The following is a 15,438-nucleotide window of genomic DNA, read 5'->3' on the forward strand; positions in this document are numbered from 1 at the left end:
AAAGAAAAGAATAATACTGTCCGGAGTGTAGGAACTTTTCAGTATGCATCACGAAATAACAAAATACATTTCCTAAGAATTTATATTTTAATCTTTTCACACATGTTTATCAGCTTGTTTCTGCAGTGATTGTTTAAAGTACTGTATAAAAGTGATGGAAAATATTCGCGATAGGGCTCTGCACAAAGCCTGATCGGATCCAATAAACTTCTTGCGAATTTGATTTTATTTATCCTTCCTGGCTGGTCGGAATTTCGCAGTATAGATGGAAAAGTGTGTAATAGCTTGAGAATATCCTGTTTCCTATTCTAGCAAACTAATACAGTAACCAATAAATAAATACTTAATTTCAAGTAATCTAAGTCTGGCCAGTTTTGTTTAAGCTAGTATTTTTAACTTAGCCTTATTGCTAATCACAATCTTTTTATCTAAAAAAACCCGTCGCGGCCTTAAAATATGCGAAAACCATAAACAAACATCATTGCGATCATTTTTCACTAAAAAAATAAAACTAACAGAAGAACGTGCAACTTGTGCAAGTGATTGCGTAAGTGGTATTGAATACATAAAAGTAATCCCACAAGCTCCTTCTAGTAACATTATCAAATTTCAGTGAAGTGAAATTGGCAGTACAACATACAACTGAATGCACAAATGATAAACCAAGTGTGTGTGATCTGACGTTTGGATTGCTGACATGTGGGAAGTTAAGAAAAAGATATACACCACTTGTATCTGTTAAGTTAGTTAGGTATTGTAGAGTGGTTTCATAAAACGAAGTGAACCTGTCAGTGTGTCAACTATTGCATTCCTCTATGTCCCCCGATGTGACAGCAGTAAGTCTTTGTATTTACAATGCTAAAATCTGGGGTTAGATACCCTTTGGTGGGCACAGCAGATAACTTAGTTTGGCTTTCCTATAAGAAAACTCTATATAAGTAAGATGTTTTGTTTCAAGTTGGTCAAAAATATTTGTAATGTAAGCCTACTGCAAGTTACGGAAGCATATAAATGTCCAAGTTTGTAGAAACATTAAAGGAGAGAATAAAAGTAATGAATTATTTTTATGTGGACTATTGGTTTATTTATTTTCACCAGATAATTCTAACGAATCTGCCAGTGAAACAAATCACAAAACTGATCTGGAAAAAGGATATTAATATATTTAGACATCAACAGTACAAAAAGAAATAACCCACTCGTGCACCAAGTTAACAAGTTACTGCTTACGAATTTCACCTTCTACGTCATCTTTATTATTATCATAACCTTTTTGCTTTTGTTTTGAGTGTGTAATTAATGTGTAAAAAATTCTAATGGAAATTCGTTTTAAAGGGCTTGATGTGTAATGTGAATATGTTTTCTTTTCCTATTTTTAAAAATCTTACATAAACAATTGTGTACTAGCTTCTACCCCAGTAACTATTAAAAGTCTACAGTAAAAATTACAATTAATAATAAACAGTATTAATCATGGATAACAGGCAAACTACAAAGAAGCTTCTACGTTCACTCTTTCCTTAGTCATCAGTTGGGTATCTTTGCTATTAGTGGCTTTGTGAGTCTCTAAATCGTGCTTAATATAACCAAATATTGAAGCAGAATTATCACACGTAAATCTTTATGTACCTTGCTTGTCACATTTGGCCAGTGTGGTTATTACAGTTTACGAAAATTTAAAATGTATGTTAATATAGCTGATACTAAAATAGCTAAATATAAGTTATTTATTATAATACTTTAAATTATTATAAATTACCGAAACACAAGCACTCTTACATCTTATTTAGTATGCAGCAAGTACCAGCTGTATATCCACTGAACAACATCACGTTGTTTATTTGTTTCTTTTAATTTCGCGCAAAGCTACACGAGAGCTATCTGCACTAGCCGTTCCTAATTTAGCAGTGCAAGACTAGAGGGAAGGCAGCTAGTCATCACCACTCACATAATAACGCCCCCACAGCTAAAAGGGTAGGCATGCTTGGTGTGACAAGGATTTGAACCCGCGACTTTCAGATAACGAGTCGAGTGCCTTAACCACCTGGCTATGCCGGGCCAAACAACATCAACTCCTACCTGAATGTATAATCGTTAGCGTATCTGGGCTAATTCCTCCTCTCAATCAATAATATCGTTTGATAGTAACCTTGCTTAAGAAAGTATGCTCAATGTACAGACTTGAAAAAAAGCGGGACTTATAAAAGGAACAACAAAAGGAGATCGGTTCTTACAAGTGTAAAGATGATTTAGAAAAAGAATATACTATAAGAAAAGTCAGATGAAACAGATGCAGTTCTAAATCTCTTAAGGCGATCTATACAAAATCAACGACTGCATTGTGATAAATGATTGACCGAGTACAATTGTTGTGCCTTTCGAGACATTCATATTATTACATGTTGCATTTATGGTATTAATAGTGTTATCTATATAACTAGGGTTACAAGAATAAGGAAGGTGTTGTCTTTTGTTGAGGCCCGGCAAGGCGTTCGACTCGTAATCTGAATGAGGATCGCGGGTTCGAATCTTCGACGCACCAAACATGCTCGCCCTTTCAGCTGTGAGAGTGTTATAATGTGACGGTCGATCACACCATTTGTTGGTAAAAGTGTAGCACAAGAGTTGGCGGTGAGTGGTGATGGCTAGCTGCCTTCCCTCTAGTCTTACACTGCTAAATTAGGGACGGCGAACGTACATAGCCTTCGAGTAGTTTTGCGCGAAATTCAAAACAAAAGTCCTTTGTTGTGGATGTAGTTTAGAGCTAAAAAATATCCTTGCGAAAAATGAGAAAAATAGAAGGAACTTTCTAAACAGAATCAAAATAGCTAATAATACTCGAAAAAAAACAAAAAACCTTTTACTTGTTGCTCAAGCTATACAAACTAGGGTCTTCTGAACAATCTTTTGTCGATCCTGTCAAGAACAGAGAGATTTAGTTTAGATAATCATCTTGAGTGAGTTGGTCAGCTGAAAAATAAATTATTGATGGAGTATAAACAGAATGATCAATCCATCTCTCCAGAAAAGGTAAACGTACGTCATTTGAATGTGCTTTAGACATGCACATAAAAACTGTTGCCGTGTGTACAAACGACTTAATTTTGTATTATACATTGTATTATTTATTTTTATTTCTTAGTACAGGCACATTTTAGCGGGTGTCGGCATTACTTTGCAAAATATTTTGCGAAATTTCTTGTTGTATAAGGAGCTATCAAATCTACCGTTTCAAGAAATCAGTTTTAACGTAAAACACTATACATTTCTTAATGTTTTGTAAAATAAAAAAATCTTTATTGACTGAACGACTCACTTATAAAATAATAGTTTTCCACTGCATTTTCTTCAATACTATATTATTACAAATATTTTAAAAGCAATGATTTTAATTTAGCTATCAACTACCTAAATGTTGTTATGCTTTACGTTTGTGTTTCCTAGAATTTGTCGCAAAGGAGTGCAGAGTGAGGACACAGCATAAATTACTAGTTACATATTAAAGAAAAGCATCAGGAGTGCAAAGTACAAGCTTACTGGATGTAAAAGGTTACTGGATGCTTAATACCAGTCGATTTATGTATACTACTTAAAATTCTGAATAGGATTGTTGAAGTTTGTAAAGCAAAACATAAATCAAAATTCTCAATTAAAATGCTAGCAACATACGAATAGCCACAGATTCATCTATATATATTCCATATTACACAGGGAACCCCACTAAATTGCACAGTTAGTACATCTCGTATATGAAATGTTCGTTTTAACCCTTGCCGAAACATCGGGGCGTGTGTGTGTTTTTCTTATAGCAAAACTACATCGAGCTATCTGCTGTGTCGAGCGAGTGGAATTTTAGTGTTGTAAATCCGTAGACTTACCGCTCTTCCAGTGGGGGACCCAACATGTCGGACCAAGGTATTTTTAACACTACTTTATATTTTATAATCAAAATAATAACTAACACTTTCAAAAAGTCCTGTACAAACCATAGCTTTGTATGCCATATTTGTTTTCAAGATTGTATATTTTTTTGTATTGAGCTTGGCTAGAAACGTGCAACTCACCAGCCTAGATAGCAAGAACGAATACATCAACTGGTTTCAATGACAAAAGTGGAGTACATCAGTGTCTGTTAATTACACCGTTAGTATTTTAAATGTTTATGCAACAGTAAACATTGATCAAGCTAAAGAGATTGGGCACAAAATAGTACAGAGCATAAACAAAGAGCATAACGACCTTCTCCTTGGGAAATGATGTGCAAGTAGTAACATCCGATAACAAATATGAAGTATAAAGGTTGCTCATGTAAATCCAGTGTTCTTTCAGAGACTGGTCACTGTTGGTCAAAATATGACAAAGGCAAAATCATCATTCTTTACGTATGAATTATGCAGTGTTCTGATAGTCTATTGATTCTTCTGAACTTTTATGAGAAGCAACGAAGTCTACACTGTCTGATTACATCTAGTAAAATCAGAAAATACTGGCTATGAAAATAGCCAGTAAACAAAAGTATCACCTATCTTGGATGAAGAAATAGCGAGAATGACTATTATGTTAAGTTCAATGGTGACATAGTGCTATCTCTGATAAATTAGAATAATAAATATCAATTCGTCTGCACGTTGATTGAGACCTTTAAACAGGTGGGATGCAAAACTTCCAAGGTAAAGGCGGTATGAAATTGCTTATTATGCAGAAGTTATCAGAAGCTACAGTGAGCCAACCAACTATAGTGGTTGGCGAATACACTGACCATTAAGTGCTATTCTAGCACCTTGTGAAACCTGTGTCTGCTGAGATATTCTTCAATTCAGAGGCACAATGTTAAAAGAAACAACAACATTAAAATAGAGGTTTGTAAAATTAAGGATAAAATTTCAACAACGAGCTCATGTATGTAGTTTCATCTTCTTCGTACACGCATTTAATGTATGGTACAACATCGCACCTTTATTATATTAAGAGTCAGAAAACTGACTGGAATATTTTTATGAACGTTTTATGGCTCTTTTTAACATATTTCACCATCTATATAATTCTGTACTTTTTATATGTTATTTCACAGTGCTTGCTGTAGAGAAAGCAGATTAAATTATTTTTAGGTAAGGTTGGAAATAATGTTATATCAACTGAAGTACAAATATATCTCGCATACTAAAATGGAGAAGTTATAATTATATCCAGTTGCTATTTATTCTTTCCAATACAAGCCATTGCACGAAATACGTTTTCCATGAACAAAAATTAAATGTTTCTTCTACCACAGTTTGGGGTAGAGATAAGGGTAAGCCACTCAAAGCGCAATATAGCGAACATCTTTCTGATATTGTCTGTAACGGATTTATATTTGTACATTTATTTTAGAGCGTAGGCTTTTTTCTGGAGAGTTTTCTTTTTTGCTTGTGATATATATTCTTGACTGTGTTGCGCAAGTCCTGTCTCTTCTCGAAATTTGTAGAACGTTATTGATTGTAAAAATGAACAATGCTCGTTTTTTGAAAATCTAGTAAGCTCAATCACTCTTAAAATTTCCAGTATATCGTGTGATTGGTATACAAACACCAAAGGGCCGAGAGACAAGATTATTTTTGGTCAGCTACAGTAGCTACAGTCAGTGTGGTTTAAGCCTATAAAGTTGTAATTATGATCAAAGCCTATTAATCACAAAACTACATAATTTAATCAGGATTGTTTAAAGATTCCGAACATTACAAACTGTTTAACTTCATTGAAATACTTCGGATGCTATTATTTCTACATGGCCTAGTATGGCCAGAGGGTTAAGGCGCTCGACTCGTAATCTGAGGGTCGCGGATTCGAATCTCCGTCGCACCAAACATGCTCGCCTTTCAGCCGTGGGAGCTTTATATGTAACGATCAATCCCACTATTCGTTGGTAAGAGAGGAGCCCTAGAATTGGTGGTGGGTGGTGATGACTAGCTGCCTTCCCTCTGGTCTTACACTGCAAAATTAGGGACTATTGTGGACATGAATACTATTATTTTTATATTTGCATATTAAAACATATTTGTGTTAAAAAAGGAAATTGTGTGTATCAATCTTGTTTGGAAATAAAATGAATTTGAGACATATTAACTTCTAAATTGAAATTCAAACTTCCGGTTATTTGAAATAGTAATACATTAACATACATTACATAATAGACCAGAGACTCGTCCGAAATAAATTATAATACATAACAGGCCACATTGTTGATCTAAGCGAATTTGTGTGCATCACAGTATCTTTGTAGGTGTCACGTACTAGAATTTTAAATATATTCATATAAATATAACGTATAGTTGAGAAGGAAGTTTTTTTCAGCAGCAAGGGCGTTATAGTGTGATAGTAAATGCCATTATTCATTAGTTTATTTTTGCATTTCGCGCAAAGCTACTCGAGGGCTATCTCCGCTATTGGTTAGTAAAACAATATCTTATAATTGGCGAAGGATGGTGATGACTAACCACCTTCCTTTTAGTCTTTTGCTGCTAGAAAACAAACACACAAGTAATTTTCATTTTTTTATCAGGCTATTCCTTAAATCAGGGGTTCCTAACCTTTTGGCACTCGTGACCCCTTACCTAAAAGTTTGAAACCCATGTGACCCCCTACTTAGGGCTTACTATCAGCAGCTTAATTTTTCTTTTATTTTCTGTGAAAGAGAGGGAAAGAAACATCTAAAAAAATAGTTAAAAATTCTGTAATTGTTTATTAGCAAATTAAATCACATTGGTACAACCTGAATTCACAAAAAGAACATATATTTCTTAAAATAATATTAACATAGGTTTAAACAGCTATCCAACCCAGCTAGTGAGATGCCTGATGTTGCATTTCAGCAGCAAGCTTTGAAATTCGTGGCCGAGCGTTTGTTAGAGCCAGTCTCATGTCATCTCCAACATCCAATCTGTTCCTATTCTTTGTTTTTATATTGACAAGAGTGGAAAATCCTGCCTCACACAAGTAGGTAGAAGCAAATGGAACAAGGACACGTAAAGCTATCATGCTGACTTTGGAGTATGACTGATATATAGCGCACCAGAACTGAGTCACGGATTTCACCTTGAAGAGATCACGAGCTGAAGAGTCGTTCCTTAGATCCAGAAATTTATCTTGGATATCATCTGGGATGCTGGATACATCAAGTTCAGTACAAAATGGGTTCCTTACCAGGGCCTCCTGTTCCTGTGATAGCTCAGAGAAGTAACGCTCGACTTCCTTTTCTAGAGACTGAAGATGTTCGGTAATCTCATCCTTGAGGAACTGATCCAGTTGGATCTGAGACTTATCCGTCACTCCACAAAGTTTTTCAAACATAGCGATGTTTCCAAGATTGGTTTTCCGACGCCAGTTTTGCAGTTTGGAAACAAAGGCCCAAAGACTATCTTGAAAGAGGAGAACATGTGTTTCCCTTCCTTAAAGCTTCAAATTGAGCTTGTTCAGCTGGTCAAAAATGTCGGCTTGGTACGCAACCCTTTTATTCCATGCTTCATCTTCGAAGTGAGCTACAAGATCTTTCCTTTCTTGAGTCTCCAGGAATAGCTTTATTTCATCTTTCATTTCAAAGACACGATTAATAACGTTTCCTTTCGACAACCAATGTACTGCTGTGTAGAAGAGAAGGACTTCGTGGTCAGCATTCATGTCTTTGCATAGTTCTTTGAATAGGCGAGTGTTGAGTGCTTGAGTCTTCACATAATTTACAATTTTGATTACAGATTCAAGCTCTTCCTGCAGAGAGAGTCTTACTGGCGAGAGCATATCGGTGAATCATGTAGTGGATGCCCTTTGCTTGAGGTGCTAGCTTCTTCACTCTCGACTGGAATCCTGATTTCGATCCCAGCATAGCCGGTGCCCCATCCGTATAAACCCCCCACACGTTTTCCCATTGAAGATCTTCGTCTTGAAAAAAAGTTGAGACTTTTTCCATGACATCATCAGCTTTTGTTGTGGTTTCAAGTGCACTGCAGAATAAGAATTTGTCTTTGATGTCACCTGAATTAATGTATCTCACGAAGACAAGCAACTGAGAACATGAACTTACATCTGTTGACTCGTCGAGCTGAAAGGAGAACAAAGGGGAACCCTTGATTTCAGTCAAAACCTGTTCCTTCACATCCATAGACATATTAGAAATGCGCCTCTGTACAGTATTATTTGACAGGTATACTTGCTGCATCTTCTTTGCACTGGCTTCTCCAAGAATAAGATTTACTGTTTTCATCATGCAGGGTTTAAGAAGTGTTTCTCCAATCGTGTGAGGCTTTTTTTGTTTAGCAATTTCGAATGCAATCTCATATGAAGCTTCCACTACGGCTGCACTCTGCTGCTGAAACGACCCACTTCTATCGATTCTTTGGCTTTTAAGACACCGTTCATGCCGTTTGAAGAAATCCAAACCCTTCTTTGCGTGTTCTGGACGTTTCGTCTCGAGATGACGCTTGAGTTTTGATGGTTTCATTGACTCTGCACTCAGGACAGCATGGCACAAAACACACTGTGGTTTCTCGTTGGCGAGCACAGTGGTGAAGCCAATGTTGAGGTAGCATTCTGAGTATCTGCGCCGTTTAGCCATGGACACAACTCACCTCTACTGCTTACTTATCTCCTTGTTAAAATAAAATAAAAATGTTGAATAATGAACGCTTTGGCAACTTTAGATCTTACACTGACTACTTGTTGGGGGTGCAGGTAGAGTAATGATGGGGTAAGTATTGGGAGGGAAGGGAACGTGGCCAGTCGCGCGATTCGTCATCCACCAATCAGCAACGGACATGTGACTCACGTGTCGACAGCGAGCACACACACACTTAATTACAGCTAAACAGACACACAAGCATACGTTCATGCGCGTGCACTCACATACTCGCTACTCACTAGTACACACATACATACAGTTGCAGACACATACACATTCACACAGGCACATTCACTCACAGGCACGCATACATACACCCATAATATCACCTAATGACATTGAACTAACGTAGCACACGTTTTGCTTTGCACCGAAACAAAAAAAAATGTAAGAGCATGAAAATGTAATTGATGAAATAAAATTAATGTTATCCCAAGCTACTTCTAACAAGGCTGCGCGACTCCCCTGCCAAGGCTTTGCGACCCACCGGTTGGGAACCCCTGCCTTAAATAATGTCCGATTCTAGGTTCAGAAAGAGAGAAAGGATTTCAAAAGCTTTTAATGTTATTTAATCAATAATGTATGTCCCATTATTATTAATTACTTCCTTCCAACGATTCACAAGCTCCCGAATGCCACTTCTATAAAAGTCTTGGGGTTTGGAGGGAAAAAATGTAGAGAGGATGGTTTTGACATCTTCATGTGTTCCAAGCTCTTTTCCATCAAGATAATTCTTTAAACTTCGGAAGATGACAATCAGATGGAGCGAGGTCTGGAGAATAAAGAGGATGTGAAAGCTTTTTCTCAGTCTATTTCTTCAATCTTTGCAGATGCGATCTTTGCTGTGTGAGGCCATGCATTATCCTGGTGTAAAACAACACCTTTACGACCGATCAAAGCAAGCCTGTTTTCTTTCAGTGTAACATTCAAGCGCTCTAACTGTTGACAATAGAAGACTGATGTAATCGTTACATTGAGTGGCAGCAACTCAAAGTGGATTTCACCAACAATATCCCACCAAACGCTTAACAAGACTTTTCTAAGGTGGAGGACCATTTTCGGCTGTGCTTTAGCCAGTTTACCTACACTGAGTCATCGTCTGCGGCCCTTAACATTTTTATAATATATTTATTTTTTATCTTCAGTCATTAATCTATCAAAGAAAAGGTGAGTTACGTTCACGAGAGTGGAGAGAAGTGTAAATGTTTACTTTTGCTCTAAGGTTAGCTTTTGACAAATCATGGGGGACCCATTTTCCAACTTTTGACACCTTTTCAAGCTGTTACAGATTATTGTGAACTGTTGAATGGGTTAAATTAAGCTTCTGTGCTAGTTCTTCAACCGTTAGTCACCTGAAACCCTTCGACATTTTCTTTCATTGAGAGACTCTGCACGATAAACGCCTTGAATGTTTCATGTAGTTTCTGCTGCAGTATTGCATTTTTTAATCTCATGAAGCATTATGTGCTTAATGTGCCCCTCAGACACATCCATTTTCATAAGGGTTTATTTTATTAATGATCTGAAGATGTGGAGTTGGGTTAGTTTCTTTTATTTGTCTGAATATTTTTATACACGTCCTACTACATATTTTAATCATTAAAGCCTTTTACGGCCCAGCATATGGCTAGGTGGGTTAAGGCGTGCGACTCGTAATCTGAGGGTTATGGATTCGCATCCCCGTCGCGCCAAACATGCTCGCCCTTTCAGCCGTGGGGGCGTTATAATATTACGGTCAATCCCACTATCCGTTGGTAACAAAGTAGCCCAAGAGTTGGCACTGGATGATGATGACTAGTTGCCTTCCCTCTAGTCTTACACAGCTAAATTAGGGATGGCTAGCGCAAATAGCCCTCGAGTAGCTTTGCGCGAAATTAAAAAAAAAAAAAAGCCTTTTACAAACACAGAAATGATGATGCACTTTCTGTATTAAAATTTCGGACATTACTTATGGGATGACCTGATAGAATAAAGTATTATAGAAGATATTAGTTATAACAAATTTTCAACTCTTTGACTAATTTCAATATGTTCTTAAAAACGAAGTCCTAAAAATTGAAATTTCTGCTTGTGATAGCTAATAGCGCTCCTTCTAGTTCTGGTGTTACTCTCTTCAACTTAGCTTAACACAGTTGTTGTCTTGATTATTCATTTTTCTGAATAAAGTTATTATGAATGTATATTTTCATCTGTTATCTTTCTCGTGGTACTTTGAAATCAGTCACAATAATGAATTTAGTCAATACTGGATACAGATTTCTTTTCTTTTTCATCGAACGTAAAATTGAAAAGAGAGTGTATAACGAGAAGCCTAATGCATTTCTTGATTGTCCGTACCTACTTTTATGGACTGCAATTTAGGCTATTCAAGGCATATTAGTATAATTTAGGTCAGCAAACCTAATACAGTTAAGCCTTTTATAATGGTGATGTGTATATAATACCTGTGGAGTTTTGAGTCTTTTTAATTCATCACGTATGGTGATTTAAAAGGTCTTAAAACACCCATATGCATAACACTGAATAGTTATCAATTAGTCGCCTGAAAAATAACCACTAAACCTAGTTCTATCATAGGCCTAATGGGATCTCGGATATTTCTGCTGCAAATAAGAATAACGGCCAAATTTATAACTTGGTAATTTCTTTCGTGGTTTATCAGTTGAAATTTCATTTTTTTTTTAATTATTGCTCTTGAAAATATTATTACATTTAAAGTAAGTTTTTAACTTTACTTAAAGGGGCGTTTGAAGAACAAGTGCCGCGGACAGGGCTGGTGTAGTACAAAATGTAGGCCAGGGGTATGGGGTCCGCCCAGGACCCCATAAGAAGCCCTGAATTTTCATTGGTTATTGAGCCTAAAGAATCAATCTCCAATCAGTCTATAACTATTTTATATAACCTTTTATTTATCCAATGTAGTAATTATCAATGTGGTTATGATATTCAACAAATTCTGTTATCTATATATAAATAAAATTGTTCATTTTGTTTATTTGTTTGGAATTAAGCACAAAGCTACACAATGGATTGTCTGTGCTGTCCCCACCACGGTCCGCAGACATTCCGCTGTGCCACTTGGGGGCGAATGAACTTGTCACATGACATTGGCTTGGAAGAATTTCCATTTATTATAAATGGAGTGATAATATAGAATGATATGAATTACCTCACTTTTGGTCAAAAGGGGAAAAATGAGGGCCCTAAATGACGAAAGAAAAAGGGTTCATAAATGATGACTAGCAATGTAAAAAAGAAAAGGAAAAAAGTTATAATATTTGTTACTATATTTTTACTAGAGGACACTCGTTTCGAAGACATTTTAATTCAAGGACAGAATTATAATTCAATTCTTTAAAAAGTACATAAGATCTCGTTATATAAGTTAGGTCTAATTAAAATACTAATTTACTTCAATGAAAATATTTATTACAACTTTACCATTATTTTTAATGTAATATTTATTTTAAAAGCTCGTACAACATTGTGTTATGATTTATGTATAATATTTATTTTCTTATTTATAATTACTCATAATTTCGTAACTTGCCGGTATCTAGTTCATTTGTTCTTTCTATCCTGTAGAAAATAAGCCAGCTGGACTAAACTTATCAAATTTAGTTATGCTTATCATACAATGACTGGCCTGGCATGGCCAAGCGCGTAAGGCGTGCGACTCGTAATTCGAGGGTCGCGGGTTCGCGCCCGAGTCGCGCCAAACATGCTCGCCCTCCCAGCCGTGGGGGCGTATAATGTGACGGTCAATCTCACTATTCGTTGGTAAAAGAGTAGCCCAAGAGTTGGCGATGGGTGGTGATGACTAGCTGCCTTCCCTCTAGTCTTACACTGCAAAATTAGGGACGGCAAGCACAGATAGCCTTCGAGTAGCTTTGTGCGAAATTCCAAAAACCAACCAACCATACAATGACTAGGGTAATCTGTAGATTGAAGTATTGAAGGCAATACACGAACTGTAAACTCTGATTACATGTCACCAGAAGAATCATATATTCATGTAGACTCATAAGTCTGTTGTTTTTTCATTTTACGTCTTGTTCTACCTTTTTCAATTACGTGAGAAGGCAGCAGGATTTCGTACATTAGATGTGTAGGTGGATTAAAATAGATACAAAGTAAAGAATTCTAACAAATTTTTATGTATCGACGTCATTGATTCGTTACTGTCTATGCAAATGTAGAAAAATCATAGAAGTATTTTATATGTAACCATAATGTTAATATCATGACCACACAAAAAACAAAACAAAAAACAAAGTAGGCATGAACTGGACGTTGGACATATTCCTTTGTGAAGTTGTACAGAGGAAGTTTTATTACACCATGCCCATTCCTAATTTGCTTCCTCAATTTTTGGTGCATCCATTCCTATATTTAAGTTTTTAAACATTTGTTTTCACTTGTTCATATGTATGTATTTTTACATACGAGGTTACATAATCTTATGCATCACTCATTGGTGTTGATAAACCGCATGTAGTGTGGATTTCACCACAGCATTATGCTACATATTAAATTACATTGAATAAAAACCTGATTTAATTTACAATACGTATTATAAATTTCTAGACTACATTTGCATACTCCATACTACCTAAATTACAGATCTTGTCACACCGTGTGACGTAGTGCTGTGGATCAAGAAGATCACACTCCTTCGCACTATTAGTTGATCATATGCACTCAGTATGAAGTGAGCGAGCAGACATATGTATTATAGAATGACATTCCTGTTCAAGGTATTACCTGATACCTGATATGTGTCAAATAGCTGTTATTTTTCGTGATGGTTACTACAGAAAAATGCGAGCAGTAGCAAATACTTGCTGTGGTATTGTTCTATTTCGTGGTAAATGTTTGTTACACAGCTAGAAGAATTGAACAATGCCAGTGATGCTAAGAAATTTGTGATTTTTTGGAATTTTTTTTATCTGTTATGCTCACTTTCTCAAGTGTTTGTATCACTTGTAATTTTATATTTGGTTTGTTTATCACCTAAGTATGTTTCTCAAATACCTTTGAAGATTTATTAATTGGTTGTTACGGTGTATATGAGTTAATAGTTTGTATTGTAAAAATGAAATAGAAACCGTATAACCCGAACGCTTTCGAAAGGTGAACTTTTTTTTCTTCTGGGGCAAACTGGGAGTGATAGTGTGATTGAACGAGTGATATATAGAAGGTGTTTAGTGACATCATGGGGGTCATCCGCTTTTTCAGGAATTGTTTATTTCTCTGTGTATTATTGAGACCGTCTCATTTTCGGTAGCCAATGTGAAAAGGTGTTAGTGATATTTAATTTTGAAATGGCTAAATGTATGTTTGTTTAAAAAATATATGCTTAGATGTTTAAATAAAATAAAATAAAGATAACATTTGGAGAGTAATTGAAAAAATATGTTATACTAATCAATTTTAAAAAATCAGTTTTGATATTTCATGAAAACTAAGTGAGGAATAAAGTTATATTTCTGACAGAGATGAAACTAATGACCGGAGATCACTGATTCCTCGATCTAGAATAATTCCCAAAGGTTGAACAGTATTTAGCTTGGGAATTTAATATGCTTCTTTTATTTCTCTACCTGCTTTAGTTTTGAATCTTATTTCAATGGCAGTGAGAGTAACATCGTTAATGGAATGATCGTGTTGGTTGAAGTGTCGAGCAACAGGAAGGTATGTTTTGGTATTAAAAGAATATTTATGATTGTTAAAACATTCTCTCAGAGTTGTTTGTGTATGTCCTACATACTGATGATTGAATTTTTTACACTTTATAAGATAAATGGTGTTTGTTGTTTCACAAGTGATTTCTTCAGATACTTTAAAATTTCCTTGATTGTGCTTGTCAGAAAATGAGTCAGTGGTTTTTATGAATTTACAGGTTCGAAAACAAGCTTTATTACATAGACGACAACCATTTTGGAGTGGGATGTAATTTATTTTTGTGTGAGCAAGGATATCTTTTAGGGTTCTGCTTTTTCGTAAGGAGACAGCGGAAACTTCAGGAAATATTTGTTTCACACGACTATGGAGCTGTAGTGACAGCTTTCATAGTGAATATATTGTGGTCTGTCCGAAGGTTTTTTTTTCTTCTACAAGTCAGTTTGTAAAGTTCCGTTTTTTATAAAAACTGTGACGTCAAGGAAGATAATCTGCGTAGACGAACAGTCGCAAGTAAATTTGATTGTTTTGTGAAAGGAGTTTGCAAACGTGATAAATTCTTTAAGTGATTCAAGATCGGCTGTTTAATTGAAAAATATGTCGTCTATGTAACGTTTCCATATATGGGATTTTACAGGGCTGAGTTGTAAAAGCTGATTTTTAATATAACCCATAAAAATGTTGGCATAATTGGGAGCCATTATAGTACCCATTATGGTACTGTTAAACTGAATGTAGTGCTCGTTATTAAATTCGAAGTCGTTCAGAGTTAAAACTAGGCTGGCAAGATCGATTATTGTTTGAGATTCTGATGGGTTAGAGAGGTTTAATGCGGACTTTGGAGTTTCTAGTCCTTTATCATGTGGGATGTTGGTGTATAAGGAAGAAACATCCATCGTGCAAAGAAGACTATTTGGTGGTAATTGTCTGTTACTATTAATATCTTCTATAATGTCGAAAAATTAAATAGTATCCTATATGTAAGAGGGGAGGGTACAGGGACTACATTTTATGTGTTGGTCAACAAAATCGGATAGCTTTCACTGGCAATGTTTATATTAGAAATTTTGGGTCGGCCAGGGTTGTATTGTATGTATTATGTATCCGCC

The 15,438-nt window shown here is 35.8% G+C and overlaps 1 protein-coding gene across 1 annotated transcript; it reads right to left on the reverse strand.

Annotated features, from left to right (window-relative positions):
• Positions 1–14,913: 14,913 nt before the first annotated feature.
• On the reverse strand, positions 14,914–15,225 carry LOC143245566 (uncharacterized). Its single transcript, XM_076491926.1, has one exon. The coding sequence runs from the start codon at positions 15,223–15,225 to the stop codon at positions 14,914–14,916; it is 312 nt and encodes a 103-aa protein (XP_076348041.1).
• Positions 15,226–15,438: the final 213 nt, after the last annotated feature.

This window comes from Tachypleus tridentatus, chromosome 2 (genome assembly GCF_004210375.1).
Source record: "Tachypleus tridentatus isolate NWPU-2018 chromosome 2, ASM421037v1, whole genome shotgun sequence".
NCBI lineage: Eukaryota > Metazoa > Arthropoda > Merostomata > Xiphosura > Limulidae > Tachypleus > Tachypleus tridentatus.